The sequence below is a fragment of the Emys orbicularis genome, chromosome 10, assembly GCF_028017835.1.
Source record: "Emys orbicularis isolate rEmyOrb1 chromosome 10, rEmyOrb1.hap1, whole genome shotgun sequence".
NCBI classification, from domain to species: domain Eukaryota; kingdom Metazoa; phylum Chordata; order Testudines; family Emydidae; genus Emys; species Emys orbicularis.
Genome location: NC_088692.1, coordinates 63,054,241 through 63,071,404, shown reverse-complemented (window position 1 = coordinate 63,071,404; position 17,164 = coordinate 63,054,241). Strand labels below are relative to the sequence as shown.

The following is a 17,164-nucleotide window of genomic DNA, read 5'->3' as shown; positions in this document are numbered from 1 at the left end:
CAGGGGAATATTCTGATTATGGTGGAAAAACTATATCAAAGAGGGAAGTTTTTGCAACGTGACCTAAAGTTTAGTTACACCTCTACCCCAATATAACGCTGTCCTCGGGAGCCAAAAAATCTTACTGTGTTATAGGTGAAACTGCGTTATATCGAACTTGCTTTGATTCGCCGGAGTGCGCAGCCCCGCCCCCCTGGAGCGCTGCTTTACCGCGTTATATCCGAATTCATGTTATATCGAGTCGCATTATATCGGGGTAGAGGTGTATTTATTTCTGTAACGCAGGCATTTCTGTAGTGCTATCTATTTTCTCCAGTAACAGCTGACCCTATTTGGATACTGTTTTTACCTAGTTAGGAGATTATTGGGAGTCATACCTCTCAACCTACCAGGGCCCCAGTGGGGAACCACAATGTGTGACAAATATTCAAAATGAGGGATACACAAAAAATTATTCAAACTACTTTGTAACCTCAGTTACATGATTCCTTATTTCTGATATAAGCAAACTTCAACAATAAGAATGAGGAGGTTCCCAATTTGTGTGGAGCACAGGTAATTTTGGGACTAAAATGAGGGACATTGGCTGAGTAAGCAGGAAGAAAGAAAGCAGTATGTATGGATCAGCTATTTTTTAAAAGTATGGAGACATGAGAAGAATTAAAACAGTTCCCTACAGGATCACAGAATCATAGGACTGGAAAGGACCTCGAGAGGTCATCTAGTCCAGTCCCCTGCACGCAAGGCAGGACTAAGTATTATCTAGACCATCCCTGACAGAGGTTTGTCCAACCTGCTCTTAGAAATCCCCAATGATGGAGATTCTACAACCTCCCTAGACAATTTATTCCAGTGCTTAACCACTCTGACAGTTAGGAAGTTTTTCGTAACGTCCAACCTAAACCACCTTTGCTGCAATTTAAGCACATTGCTTCTTGTCCTATCCTCAAAGGTTAAGAACAACAATTTTTCTCCCTCCTCCTTGTAAAAACCTTTTATGTACTTGAAAACTGTTATCAGGTCCCCTCTTAGTCTTCTCTTCTTCAGACTAAACAAACCCAGTTTTTTCAATCTTCCCTCATAGGTCATGCTTTCTAGACCTTCAATCATTTTTGTTGCTCTTCTCTGGACTTTCTCCAGTTTGTCCACATCTTTCCTGAAATGTGGTGCCCAGAACTGGACACAATACTCCAGTTGAGGCCTAATCAGTGCGGAGTAGAGTGGAAGAATTACTTATCGTGTTTTGCTTACAATACTCCTGCTAATAAATCCCAGAATGATATTTTGCTTTTTTTGCAAAAGTTACACTGTTGACTCATATTTAGCTTGTGATCCACTATAACCCCCAGATCCCTTTCCGCAGTACTCCTTCCGCAGTACTCCTTCATAGGCGGTCATTTCCCATTTTGTATATGTGCAACTGATTGTTCCATGTTATATTATCAATAAGAACCAAGCTGTATCTAAGCTCATATTGTATCTCATTCTTTAAAGAGAGTCAAATGAAACAGGAGAGAAAACATGGTATACATTCTAAAAGAAAAAGGAAGAAAATGGATTATAGAAAATAAATTGTTAGTGGCACTGACATAATTAATTTTCAACCTGTAGTCTTTCCTTACTGGAAATCAAATTCACTTTCTTGATATGTTCCTAATAATTAAAAAATACTTTATAGGTTTACACAATTTTTTCCAGTAGTAGTTGCTACTGTGAAAGAGTCAACATTTGCACAACACAGTCTCTTAAAACTTCACTGAACTCAGAATAAAATTAAAGAATTATGTAGAAACTTATTTCCACTTCTTCATTGTTGAGAGGAAGGGTAATTTAGTGATTAAAGTAGGGGATTAGGAGTCAAGACTTCTGACTCCTATGCCCCCCTCTGACACTAATTTGTTGTGTGACTTAAGGGAAGTCACTTAAAACCCTGTGCACAAATTTCCCCATCTGCAGAATGGGAGGGATAATACTTATCTACATGATTGGGACATTGAGGAACTTTATTAGTTAATGTACACAAATCGCTCTTAGATCTACCAACCAAGGACACTGCAGATGTAAAATATTATTCTGCTGTGTTTGGAGAAGTCTACATGTAAAGTTTCATTTCTTTAGTTTTGTTCAAAGCATCCCCATCAGCTTTGCCTTATACAAATATTTCTCCCCCGTACTGCTGGTGGCTTTTGCCAGGGTTCCTTAACACGTTGAAGATTTGTGTGTGAATGCCTTTTCCTGAGTGGCTGCTATTGGTAAGCAGGCCTCCAGCGGCATTCTCCGCTGCACAAGTTTCAAAAAATCAATTGTTTGAGGCTTGCATGGGCTTTACAATGCAGCAGCAGGACCAGATTTTTTTAAATTGACTTTAATCAATTTAAGATAAAGAGTTAGTCAGATTGTTTTACTGAAAGGGGTAAAGTGGAAAGAAGTCTCTATTAAAGTAAATTAATATCAGTAAAGTTGTTGTACCATCCTAAGGTGATGATAGGTAGCCTTCTTGTAAGAAAACATTACCAGATGCAGATGAAAACTAAGCTGATATTAAGAACAGGAAGAGAGACTTGAATTGAGAAATTTCTTCATAGCACATTAAAACACCTCATGGAAGAAGTTGCCCGAACTGATAAAAAAGGGAAATAAACCTTCCACCTTTGCAGAAACATACCCCTTTAAGGATAATCTGAAGAAAATATCTATTATCTCACACAAATCAGGAAATTACTAATCATAACATCCACTGCCTTGATCACAAGACAATGATGCTCTAGAGGGAATTAAAAACCACATCAAAACAAGTCTCCAGACAACCCTTCATAGTTCAAAGCTCAGCCGAGTGAATCGTTTTTGTGTTTTTTTGGCAGTTCCTAGGTATCCATTGAAGGGCAGCCATTTTTTTCTTTGGGACGGGGGGGGGGGGGGGGGGGGAGGAACAGCTCAGCAGGCTATTAGAGTGGGATACAGAAGCCAGATCCAATAATATGCACTTAAATAAATCACCATGCGTATGCCTTAGCAAAACTCAGTGAAATGAAATGAAATGAAATGTCAAACCGCTGCTGAAGCCTAAACCGCTTAATGTGAATAACATTTTGGCCTTTATGGCTACACTGCAAATCACTTCAAACCACACTCTCCTCCATATATGGGAACAAGTGCACAGACAGATCTGCTGCCTCTTGTGAATTTCAGATGCATGCACTAGCAACTAAAATTGTCAAATATCCAAACTCTTTAACCACTCAATTGCCATGGACAAGCGGAGTAAAGGACTTGCCCATCATCTGCATGGCTCAGACAATAGAGAACTGTCTCATGTTTATAAATTAATATTCCATTGCAAACATATCTTTGTGAACAGCTGGTTCAACGTCATTCTTGCCTTTCATGGAGATGCAAACCACGTTTTTGTGACATTCTGCCTCTCCTGCCCTCTTTCTTCCAAACAGCACTGCACAGCCCTGGGAAAAGAGGGATAGAGAAATCCCTGTTTCTCCTGATCACAGGGCCTCTGCGATTCTGCCTAGCACCTACGAGGGCCACACAAATGGTGCTAAGGAAGGCTCCTTGCACCCTTCCCCCTTCCACCTGGACACACACACACTGTGCACCTGCATCCAGGCCAGGAAGAATCCAACCCTTGAATAGCCTCATTGTTTACATTGTTCACAATCATTCATAATAGCGCAGTGTTCTTCAGCTATAATTAGAAACATGTACAGTTTTCTTAACACACATGGTAATTATTCCACAAATAAAACAGGCTTGTCTCTCCCTTGAAAGATATATGACAAGACTCAGTATTTTCTAACTAGATGAAACTGGCTGTCTCACCCTTCTATCAGCCAGGAAGGATAAAAGAGCATATATCGATAGACAGGCACTGGAAGCAGAAATGGCATCAGTGAAAGGAGAGGGGAACCCTTTTTTTCAAAACAGTAAATGAATAGCTTGAGATTTTAGCTGCAGAAGGGAAGGTCCAATAAAAGATAAACAAGGGAAAACCCTTACTACCTTAGATGAATAAAAGAAAACCAGAGCAGAACATTGCCGTGGCATTCTTAGTATACTCTCACCAAAAATAACATTTAACTTCAGTAATGTAGAGAAGACAGAAGCGTTTGATGTTTGCTGTGAGGAAATTACTCTGGATGAATTTAAAGCAGCTACTGAAAGACGAAAGAACAATAAATTGCCAGGTAAAGATCAAATTGCAGAACTGCTTAAAGCAAGTGGAAGGGACAGTATGAAAATCCTGCTATGCCTCTTCAGTTTGGTCTGGGAGAAAGAATACACCACAGAAGAATGGAAAAGAGGGATTATAATCAAACTCCCCCAAAGAGGATATTTGAGTTTTGTAACAAGTGGCATGGGATTATGCCGCTTTCAGTCCCAGGGGAAAGTCTTCTATGCAATCACCCTAAGCAGATTTAGAGACAAACAAGTTGGTTTTTGCCAAATTGACCTTGTGTAGACCAGCTCTTCATCCTGTGTAATATTGTAGAGCAAAGCAATGAATGGCCGCCCCCAGTAGTCCTGAGTTTTGTGGATTTCCACAATGTAGATAGAGAATCACTGTGACAGATAATATAAAACAACAAAATCATTCAAATTCATTCAAATTATTAAAAATTTGTATCAGAACATTCAATGTGCAGTAAAGATAAACCAGAAGCTAATGGACTGGTTTAATGTTAACAGTAGTGTCAGGCGAAGTTGCATCTTGTCCCCCATCTTGTTTGTCATTGCTATTGACTTTGTTATGTGACAGATTGTCAGTATGGAAACGGACACTGCATGAATAGACTGGAAGCTTGGAGGCTTAGACTTTGCAGACATCATCTGTCTTATGAATAAATCAGTTAAAGATATGCAGCAAAAGACAAATGGTCTTGCAAATTCTGCCAAGCCATTAGATATTATTAATAAATCAATCAAAGATGAAGTTATGAAAATTAATTTACCTACCAATGATTTTATCTACTTGGAAGGTAAAGCCTTGAAAACCATTACTAAATGTACTTAGGTGGGTAGTATCATTCACAATTCTGGTGATTCCATGTTTGATGTAAAGTCCAGAATAGGTAAAGCAACTGCTGTATTTCAAAAACTCAATACAGTAGGGAAGTCCAATGTGATTAACAAAACCACCAAACTTAAGATCTTTAGAAACACTGTCCTAAGTGTCCTCTTCTATGGAGCACAGTCCTGGAAAATAGTAAGTCCATCCAATGCAAATTGAACAGCTTTCATTACAGGTGTCTGCAGAGAATGTTCAAAGTAAAATGGCCTGATATAATCAGTAATAAAGAAGTCCTAGAATGGGCACAGCTACCTATAACAAGTGGTACGGAAGAAGAGATGGACCTATTTTGGATATCTTTTAAGAATGCTCACTAATAGGCTACCTACAGAAGCATTTCTCTGGCAATGCCAGAGCAAGAGACTGGTGTGCCTTTACATCATTATAACTTCATCGACTTCAGTAGAGTCACTCCAAATTCAGACTGGTGAATGAGAGGTGGATCAGCTTTGCATCTTGTAACTATGTAACTATTAGGAGCTGTGATGTTATAATCAGAAGAATCTTTGAGTAAACCAAAGCAATGTACATGGAATTTGATCAAGAGGACAAAAATATAAAATGAACTAAAACGAACCGTACAACCAGCTGAATTCTTTGATTTGACAAATCTAACAACCCAGCAATGAACCATTCAGAGTTGTCCCCAAAATCAAAAACCAACATAAAAAGCATCTGGAAACGTAGTGTCCTGCTTTTCCTGTGTTTATCTCACAAAAATAATCTTAGGAAAAATAAACATGCATCAAAGAAGAGGAACATTTTGTATGTAATGTCAATGAAAATGATTTTCTTCTTTCCTTCTTGTTATACCCTTCAAATGTATCAAGCACAACACAGGAAGAGTGTGATGAGGCTGTGCACACGTCTCAGGGACCACAAACCATCCTTTATTTACAGTATGGCCCAAACTTTCAAAAGAGCTCATTACCCACAATCAGGGTCTGGCTTTTATAAGAGAACTCAGCTGTCACAATTCAGGCACCTAAATAACTGGCCAGATTTTCCAAAGGCCTTGATATTCTGTGTGCTAGGCATGTTTGAAAGCCTGGCCCTTATGGAGGTCAAATCCAGAATTGTTTCTCTGAACCCTCAAATTTTGGGGATTCAGATAAATTGGACCTGTATATGAACTACCCCAAGCTCTGGATTTGAAGGACCAAAGCTCAAAGCAAAACAAAATTTACTTGTTTCTAACAACTATAAACCATACGTAGAAATGGGACCAAATAACTCTAGTATTGCTAAAAAGAAGGCAGAGGAGTGGGGGAAGGCTGAGCACATGTGTAATCAATTATTTCCAAACAGCTACATGCTCTTGTTTTCTGGTACTAGGAGCACCCATACACTTTTCTATTGTGGGATGTCACCCTTGGGAGCTTGGCCAGGACTATGAGTCACAGCTCAAAAAGAAATTCCACAAGTAGGAAGAATTTTCACACGACTCCTCCTGGTAGGCTTTCAAGTGCAGCTCATCTGTGACACATATGAAGATGATCTCTGCTTTCACACTATGGCCTTCAATATGATGGCAGAAAACCTTGTATGAGGAACACCTTCAGATACAAAGACTCAGATCCTGGCCCCTCTCTGGCTCCAGTGACACAAAGAGGCCAAAAAGTTTCCCAGGTGCCTGTAAGTTTCCTTGGTCTGAGGAAACGTTGGCTGACACAGCTAGCTCTTTGCCACCCCTGAAAGTCCCTGGCATAGGAGGGGTGGCCAGAGTAGACTGAACTCTCTGGTTATCCCCACAAGCCAGAGGGCTCTTTGGGGGCTGTTACAAATTTAAAATACTTTTCTGCTGATCTAAACTAAGGTGGGGACAGGGACAGTGGAAGACTTCCTGGGCATAGCTGAGGAGTCATTCCAAATACTTTTTTGGTTCAGACCGGAAGTTATAGACATACTGTTTGATTTAGTGATGACTTTATAACAAACTAAGTAAGGTTCAGGGCAGCTTTAAAAGGTGACACCAGAGTAGCAACCTCACATACAGTAGAACCCACTAACAATGACCTCATATATAGCAAAACCCCTGTGGGAATGAAGTAGAAAGGAAGTCCTGAATAGAGCTGATTGGGAAATTATGAAAAGCCAGTTTTTAAACCGTCTAGCATGGTTTCATTTGTAACCATGTCCCTTTCATATACGTTCTCCAGAGCCATTGAGGAGGGGAAGGGTTCTTTTTGTTAAGCTACAAACGAAGGTAACATTATAAAACAAAAATGAGGATCCGAAAAATCCTGAAATAGTCCATTTTCAGTGACACAAAAGATTTGTATTAATACTACTAATATAAAATTGATGTAAGAGAAAAAGAAGCATGGTAATGTCCTCAAAAGAATATACAAGACTCAACCTCTTTTACCAGACGACGTGCTGGAAGGTTGCATTTGTGCTTGAATGCAGTTGACTGCAAGTGTACAGTGCATTATAATTTTGCAGTAAGAAATGACGGGGGGCCTATTTGTGGGTGATTATAGTATATTTGTGGGGGTGTTACAAGGCACAAGGCCAAAGAGCAAGTGACTTTAACCACATGAGAAATGCAAAAATTCCTTGCTTGAGTATCTTGCTGCTTTTCTGAAATTGAATTTTTAACATATAAAAATAAGGGAAAGCATTCAGCCTGTACATTTACTGGGCATTATTAAACATAGCTATGACATCACTTGTGGCCAATTAGAAAGCTCCATAATGCTCCCAGTGTTCTAAAGTTCCAAAATAAATAATACATCATCAATATTATCTGAGATCCCCCACCACACACACACAAATGGATAATTCTATATAATTAAGGGAATCTAGCAATAAAATGAGATCCTCCTTCCTCCTGAGAAAGCTTTAAACTAGCAGCTCTAATAGGTGAACAGCTGTTTCTTACCTGATAATGACACACTGGTTTTCTCTGTCAATAATCATGTTTCTGTACATGTTGTCCGCTAGAGCATAGATATGTGGTGGATTTTCATACTGAGCCTATGGGAGGGGGTTGGGGAATATAATGTACATTTCAGACAGAACATTAAATACCACAGAAAAAAATAATATAAGTATTTAGCATGGAAGAGTTTCTTGCTATGACAGAAAATTTTGCATCTTAAATTGAGCCTCAGACTTCAGCAGTTACATATTAAAATCAGCACAAGTTCTTTCTAAGGAGCCTTTTTCATGAAAGCAAACCAATAATCATTGTCACTGTTGAGATTTGTTATTGATCTCTCAACCATAATTTTTGTCCTGGCTGAGATATGTAAATACCCTATTTTAAAAATGTAGAATACTTAAATACATACTTGTCCAAGAGAAACTCACATAATTTATGCCCCTTTCAGAAGTGGCCTTAAGATAACAAATAAACAGGCTATACCACTGCAGAGAGCCTCAGGCTGATTGGCCACATCGGACCGCTGAGCCCATTCAGACTGAATAGTATATGTAGTTTTCAGTCTATGGACATGCCTGATTCCAGTGCAGCAGATTGAATTACCTATGTCCTAGTGCCCTCCCTCTGCCCCATACTTACAGCCCATTTTCAAAACTGGCCTCTAATTTTGTGTGCCTCTGTGTTTTGGTGTCCAGCTTTAGAGATCTAAGGTGTAGGTAGTTAGTGAAAAATTCCTCTTGTATAGGGGAACTGTCTGCTGTGGGAAAACTAATTTTGGTCAAACTTAAATCAATAAATGAATCTGTTTTGCAAGCTTAACTCTGTCTCAGAGAATCCAACATGTAAATGGAGGGAAAAGAAGAAGCAGGATCTCATTAAAATTAGATGCTGCATTCAAATTAAGTTCTTCTAGGCCAGCAAGTTGTACCACCACCAAAACCAGACAACATATACTCACATTAGTCCAAACAAAGAGAGAAGAACCTTTACATACAATTGAATATCTGCAATATCTTATAGGAAACTTTACTTACAGCTCCCTGGTACATTTCAATTTCCTTTTCTCCAAAGTATGGCATCTGTTTGAAAGGATTCACGGAGATTAACACAGATCCAATATATGTCTGTATTCAAGAGCAGTTAAGGTTCATGAGACTTCCTCAGTGGCTATAATTTCGTAAAGCATTACCTTATTACTGGTGATGTATTATATAATATTTTGAGCTATAAATATCTATCAATAAAACAAAGCTTTACAAAAACAATTGGGTTTCCCATCAATGCTGTTAAATAACAATAACTTTCTAAAATCCTTAATAGTAAGAATGATATTACTGAGGCTTACAAATATAAACATATCGCATATGATTCAGAAAATATTTATTTTAATTTTTTTAAGTTAAGCGTGGAACTCAGGAGCATGTATCTGAGGACAAAAAAAAGATACTTTCAGTAAAAATACAAAAAAGGAAATGATATATTTGAACTGTTTAGCCTCTTCTGTAGTGTCTTATTGACAGTTTGAGAAGGACTAGCTGCTGTGAACATGACAAAAAGCAGCATTTTAAAGGGACCGTCTGAACTCTCAGTGGTGTAAACTTCAGTGGAGCTACCTGATGTACAGATGTTAAGCAGCGTACTCTCAGGTTGGGTCAGTTCTCTGATGAGAGACTTACTAAGGGTGCTGCAGGAAGTGGTGTTGGTGATTCAGTAGGTTCTAGGCAAGTTACTGTGAAAGCAGCACCCCAGAATGGTGTTGTAGGGCAGTGGCTCTCAACCTTGCCAGACTACTGTACCCCTTTCAGGAGTCTGATTTGTCTTGCGTACCCCCAAATTTCACCTCACTTAAAAACTACTTGCTTACAAAATCAGACAAAAATACAAAAGTGTCACAGTACACTATTGTTGAAAAATTGCTTATTTTCTCATTTTTACCATATAATTATAAAATAAATCAATTGATATATAAATATTGGATTTACATTTCAGTGTATAGTATATACCAGCAGTATAAACAAGTCATTGTCTGTATGAAATTTTAGTTTGTATTGACTTCACTAGTGCTTTTTATGTAGCCAGTTGTAAAACCAGGCAAATATCTAGATGAGTTGATGTACCCTCTGGAAGACCTCTGGGTACCCCTAGGGGTGCACATACCCCTGGTTGAGAACCACTTTTATAGGGCAGCATGCTACTGGAGGAGATATAACATGGAAGCCCGGACTATTTCTGGCCATTATAAATACCATGAATTTTTTCAAAGATTTAAGAGGCTATTCTGGTGTCCTGGTTAAATTCTGCTTTGGGTAATTACATTCTGATACCTGAAATGCTGCTGCAGATTCCATGGATATGGAATTCCATAGATTCAGCTAATTAGCAACCTCCCAGTTGCCAGCAAAAAGTTGCTATTATCTGCAGTTGCTAATAAGCGGAAAGCAGGTTTGTGAGGCAACAGCCAGGAAAGGAAGCACTGGAATGTGCCTTCCCTGGCTGCAGCCCTACAAACCTGCCTGAGAGCAGGGTAGCAGCAGGGTGGGGGGCTGCAGCCCAGATGCTGGGGCTTTCCCTGGTGAGTGGGGGTGCGGGAGCCCACATACTACCTCTCCCTGCACTCTCCAGGAGTTGGAGCTCGGCACGTCCCAACACTTCCTTCCCTGTGCACAGTCCCACCGCTGAGTGCAGCCCAGAGAGTGCAGGGAGAGGTACTGGGCAGCTCCAGCATCTGGGCTGCAGCCCCTCTCCCTGCTACTGTGTGGCCCACAGCCTCCCCTCACAGCCCCACACCTCCTGTGTGGTCCCTTGCAGGGCTGTGGCCCCAGAAGGAAGCACTGGGTGCTGAGAAGTGCTGAGTGCTGGCCCCAGGCTGGTTTATTCGGCTGCAGCCAGAGAAGGCAAGTCTCAGCACTTCCTTCTCTAGTTGCAGCCCCAAAAACCTGCCTGTAGGGGATGCTCAGCACATCCCAGCGCTTCCTTCTGGGGCAGCAGCCTTGCAAACTGCCTGCAGGTGGCGCCTTTCTTCCAAAAAGAGGTGGTGGTAAGCCACATGCTATTGCTAATATCCAAATCCAAGTAACAATTATGTTGAATGAGATGGGATTAGTTCCTGGCAATATACTGCCATTAACTGGAAGTTGCTAATATCAGAATTGCTATTAAGTGGAATCTACTGTACTTCACTTCCTCTCCTCAACTGTTATATAGCTGCGCTGTGCGCTCTTACATAGCTGCAGTGTTTTACTGCAGAGAATTTAACAGATGGATGAAGTAATTCCTCTGTGCATGTGTAATATAGAATTAGCATTTAGTGCCCTACATAAGAATCTATTGTTACGGAATAATAGCTGCAAAATGATGTCATGTTAGCCAGCAAGGAAATAAAAGCCACTGCACATAATTTCTGTATTGTGAATTTGCAATGCTCCCCTCATACATTTTTGGATTTAATTCAAAGACGAATGACAACATCCAGGGTACCAATATGGTAAACCACACACTCATTATGTCAGTATAAACATATGAAATGATTGTTTTCTGACGAAAAACTATGTCAGCATTTAGTGGAAAGATTCAGCAATCTCTGCCCCAAGTGGCACAGACGGACACATTAACAACTGAAAATTCAGGAGCTGATCTCTAGATTAAAAATAAATAAATAAACAAACGCCTGCACAAACTGTAGAGGGATAAAAAAGTAATAATAGTATTTACAACAAGAATCTAAAATCTAACGTGTCTGATTTAACCATGAATTCTTCTGAAAAACACTTAATAATACCACTTTGTTAGACAGATAATTTTAATACAAATGCCACATTTTTATAGGGAGAAAATGAAGTATCAGACATGCTTTCAGCAGTGCAAAACACAGGACTAAAAACTTCGCAAGTATAACCCAAGAGAGATAAAACTCCAAAGGAACAAAGGTGTTTTGTGCTACTAAATGGAAGAGTACTATCTCCTGGCCACAACTTTTTGCTCAGTGTGTAAAGCATTTTGCTAAATCCCACATGAACTTTCATATAAAATGCTCAGCATCTTTCAGTGATCTGCTTTCATGGATGGATGGATGGATAGATGGACGGAGATATATATAATATATATTAATTAGTCTTATACGCTATAGCAGCAAGCCCACATTGCCCCAGTAAAAACATGTCCATAAAGGATACAAAGATGTAATCATCCATATATCGTTTCTTTAGATTCTCCACTATGGAATCCTCTGTGATTTTGGAGAGAAGGACCATATCATCCACTCCGCTGTGCTTGACATTGTGACTCTGCCAGTGATATCGGTAGTGCCCCTTGCTGCCCTGTAAAATAATGTAATATGTATTGAAGAGATACAGATTTCTCATTAGCTTTAAAAATTGAAGAGTCAGTTCATTCATATATGCTGATCCCCAAATTATTTTCTCACATTAAACAGCATCCCCCATCTCTTGCTTAGACTCAGAGACAAATAAAAAGGCATCTCTTTACACACAACTAATGTTAACTTCAAAATTTTCAGTTAACAACTGAAGTATCAGTCACTCATCAATCTATTTAGTTTATCAAAGAGAAGATTAGGAGGTGATTTGATCCTGGTCTACAAGAACCTACATGGGGAGAGATTTCCAATAATACACAGCTCTTTAATCTAGCAAAGAAAGGCATAATGAGATCCAATGATTGGAAACTGAAGCTCAAAAAAATAATTAAGCATTGGAACGACTAATTAGGGATACGGTGGATTCTCTATTACTTGCAGTCTTTAAGTCACGACTGGATATTTTTCTAAATGAATATACTATAACTCAAACAGAAGTTATGAATTTGATGCAGAAATTACTGGGTGACATTTTATGGATTGTGTAATACGATGAGCCAGGAACATTTGACAAGTTCGGCAATACTGACAATTGAAAGTGCTTCTTTACAAAATATTACTTACGATGACTTAATTGACGATTTTGTAAAGAAAAAGTGTAGGAAAAAAAGCTATCTGAATAAATATATTGTTTTTCAAATTGAATATGTTTCTTCAGAGGAAGTTAACTTTTATTTTTCCCTTCATGCATCATCTATCATTTTTATTTTTACACATTTTTTATGTTAGCATAATGCAAATGCAGGCTTTCATCTAGACCATAAGTTCTCAAACTGTGGTCCAAGAACTCCAGTCAGGTGGACCGAGAAAAGGTTATTACATTTTTTTTATAAAGCGCTCTGATCCAAAGCACTTTACAATAGTTAGCTAACGGTACAAACAACATTTGGAAAGATCATTAAGTGGTCTGCCGAGACCCTCAGCAATTTTTAAGTGGTCTGTGGGGAAAAAAAAAGACTACAAAAACAATCAAGGTGCCTCACTTTATTTTCATTTACTTCCTTTTACTTATAATATAGGAGGAGGATGAAGAAAAAAAGAATGAAAAACAGCAGGGGAGACAAGCGAGAATGTTCTTTTTCTTGGCTGGGTCCCCGGCGGAGGGTGGGGGGGGAATGAAGCTGTGCACAGGGCCCCACTAACTCTAAATCTGCCACTGGGTGGTATGTGAACCAATACAAGTTTGTGAGCCACTGAGTTAGCTAAGGCCTTGGCTACACTTGCGAGTTACAGCACTGTAAAGGCTCCCCCAGCGCTGTAACTCACTCCCCGTCCACACTGGCAAGGCATTTGCAGCGCTGTATCTCCGTGGTTGCAGTGCTGCATGTACTCCACCTCCCCGAGAGGAATAGCGAGTATTGCGCTGCCGCTGCAGCGCTGCGGCGCCAGTGTGGCCGCCCAATGCGCTGTCAATGGCCTCCAGAATTATTCGGCAGTATCCCACAATGCCTGTTCTAGCCACTCTGGTCATCAGTTCAAACTCTACTGCCCTGGCTTCAGGTAACCAACCATGTGACCGACCCTTTACATTCCCCGGGAATTTTAAAAATCCCCTTCCTGTTTGCTCAGCCCGGCGTAGCGTGGAGTGCTATCAGCGAATCTTTCCAGGTGACCATGCCTCCACGCGCCAAGTGAGCCCCAGCATGGAGCAATGGTGAGTTGCTGGACCTCATCAGTGTTTGGGGGGAGGAAGCTGTACAGTCCCAGCTGCGCTCCAGCCGTAGGAATTACGATACCTTCGGGAAGGTATCAAAGGACATGATGGAAAGGGGCCATGACCGGGACGCCCTGCAGTGTAGGATTAAAGTGAAGGAGCTGCGGAGTGCCTACCGCAAAGCCCGGGACGCAAACGGCCGCTCGGGTGCTCCCCCCGCGACCTGCCGATTCTACAAAGAGCTGGATGCGATACTTGGGATTAACCCCATCTCCACTCCGAGCACCACCATGGACACTTCAGAGCCGGTGTGGGGGGGGAGGAGGAGGAGGAGGAGGAAAACGGGAGTGATGGTGGTGGGCCGGATGGAGACATGCAGCCAGGAGCTCTTCTCGAGCCAGGAGGAAGGTAGCCAGTCGCAGTGGCCGGTACTTGGTGGAGGACAAACAGAAGAGCAGGTTCCCGGTAAGCGTTTTTTTTTTGGGGGGGGGAAGGAATTTTTTCGGTGCGGGCTCTTTGGGAGAGGAGGGTTAGGCATGCATGCCTAGATGCGGACTAGTGCATTGATGTGGTTTATCACATCGCGGTAATCGGCCTCGGTAATCTCCTCGAATGTCTCATCCAGAACGTGTGCAATGCGCTTGTGCAGGTTTATCGGGAGAGCCACCGTGGTCCTTGTCCCAGCCAGGCTAACGTGTCCGCGCCACTGTGCCAGAAGGAAGCGGCGCGGGCCGAGGGACGTGCTGGCCGCCCTTCCTGCAGCCCCCATTGGCCTGGAGCAGTGAACCACTGCCAGTGGGAGCCGCAATCGGCCGAACCTGCGGACATGGCAGGTAAACAAACCGGCCCGGCCCGCCAGGGGCTTTCCCTGAACAAGCGGTAGCTCTAGTTTGAGAGCCACTGCTCTAAAACCAATGTTTGGAGTCAGGGGCGGCTCTATGTATTTTGCCGCCCCAAGCACGGCAGTCAGGTGGCTTTCAGTGGCGCACCTGCGGGAGGTCCGCTGGTAACGCAGATTTGGCGGCATGCCTGCGAGAGGTCCGCCGGTCCCGCGGCTTCGGCAGAGGGTACGCCGAAGCCGCGGGACCGGCGGACCTCCCGCAGGCACGCCGCCGAAGGCTCCCTGACTGCCGCCCCCACAGCGACTGGCAGGCCGCCCCCCGAGGCTTGCCGCCCCAGGGACGCGCTTGGTGTGCTTGTGCCTGGAGCCGCCCCTATTTGGAGTAGATTTAGGCTATGTCTACACTGGCACTTGAACGACAAAACTTTTGTCTTTCAGAGATGTTTAAAAAAAAAAAAAAAAACCCTGAAAGACAAACGTTTTGCTGCAACAAGTGCCAGTGTGAACAGCACGTTGTCATCAGGAGCGCTGCCGACACCGCAAATGCCACTCATTGCGGGTAGAAGTTTTTTGTTGGCAGGAGAGCTGATAAACATCGGCTACACTGCGCAACTTTTAGCAGCATGGCTATGGAGACACAGCCATGTCGCTAAAAGCTGTGTAGTGTAGACATAGCCTTAGGAACTGTGGCAGGGCAAGGAAACAGGAATAAAGGTGTGTAGTGCATTGTTGTCAGCTTTTATTTTTCATTTTGTTGCTGTTCCATGCTTATGATCAGACCCACTTTGCATTCTGACAAGAATATTTGGGGGTCATATAATGACTTCCTGTGCGCTAATGTTCTGCTGTTAGAGCTACCACACTTTAGGAATGCCAATGCAATAGCTAGCACATTCAACTCAATTGTAAGATTGAAATCTGACAACCGACAACACCAGCAGGTATTGATCACATGATTATAGTCTTCTGCTCAGTTTTATTCTGTTATTCCTCTGTTATAAATGCTTTGACTCAATCAAAACTGTAAACAAGCTAGAAATTAAGATTAAGATGCAGTTTCCATTTTTCTGATCTCTCAAGACTCAGCAACAGATAGGGTGACCAGACAGCAAGTGTGAAAAATCGGGACGGGGGTGAGGGGGTAATAGGAGCCTATATAAGAAAAAGACCCAAAAATCGGGACTGTCCCTATAAAATCGGGACATCTGGTCACCCTAGCAACAGACAACAAGATCATTCTACAGACACTTTGGACTAGTCCATGTACCCAGTGGTGTATCTCCCTTTTTGTAACTATCTTCTAATTGTACAAGTCAACTGTTAATTAAAAACAAACAGATAAGGCTATTTGAATCTTGAAGAAGACAGAAGGGCGGCAAAGATAGTAAAGCACTGAAGCCCAAAATTTTATAACTGTTGTCACTTGTACAGCATAATTGAAATGCTGAATACGTAAGATAAATTCCCTGCTTACATAATTCCACAAATTATGGGTTACAAGCACATCATTATTGTTTGTTTTCTTCAAAATGTAAGCAGATGGATCAAATGCTGCAGCTGGATTTTTATTTACAGAAGTTTGGATGTCAGACTCCACCTTGTGTTACAATGGCAACTGTCTGTGTTTTTATTTCTGTCCTTATTGTGAAAAAGAACAAGAAATGACAACATCCTGCTCTACAACTATTTGATGTAGCTATAAAAAGGTTGGGTCATGCTGGGACACACAACAGAGTTTTCTTTAACTGAGGAAAGCAAATATTTTGTAGTTCTGACCATTTTAAAGTGCGTTGTCTAAAAATATAACACTTAAAACAAGAAATCTGAAGAGACTTCACACTCAGTCCCCAAGGAAGGGCTAGGCATGCCTAATGTCTCTCTGCAGCAACTCTCTCTAGCCATCTGAATGAGCAGAATTTGTAAGAGCTTTTGCCAGAGGGATGGTCACCAGAGCCTTTGGCTGCATCTACAATGAAAGAAATGGACCTGTAATTCACCATCAGTGCAGCTCCAGATCATGGCAACCTTCTCTCCAGCAAAAGGTGATTCACAGCTCCAAAGAGGGCACAAGATATTTACTTTCCGCAGTTAAAGGTGTGACTCAACTTTTCTTTTTTTCTAGTCACAACAAATACTTGCAGGTGCAGCATCTGTGTTCCCCTCCCAACCAGATCAGAAATATGAGCTTACAGCTGCCATGGTAACACAAGATGTCATGGGGGTAAAACCGCCTGCACCCCATCTACACCATAGTTTCCACCACTACTAACCCATCAGAGCTATACCAGTAGGGAATCATGCATCTCATTTTTTCCCTTGGCATTTAT

General features: G+C 41.4%; 1 protein-coding gene across 1 annotated transcript in view; it reads right to left on the bottom strand.

The window, feature by feature from the left end:
- The window catches only part of MYO1E (myosin IE), a 91,056-nt gene extending 75,665 nt beyond the window's left edge, over window positions 1-15,391 (bottom strand). Inside the window, exons 1-4 of the mRNA XM_065412706.1 lie at window positions 15,302-15,391; window positions 12,140-12,283; window positions 9,002-9,091; window positions 7,965-8,059 (exon numbers count right to left, since the gene is read on the bottom strand). Of these exons, the coding sequence (XP_065268778.1) occupies window positions 7,965-8,059; window positions 9,002-9,091; window positions 12,140-12,283; window positions 15,302-15,391 (419 nt within the window). The remainder of the gene's footprint in view (window positions 1-7,964; window positions 8,060-9,001; window positions 9,092-12,139; window positions 12,284-15,301) is intronic.
- Window positions 15,392-17,164: the final 1,773 nt, after the last annotated feature.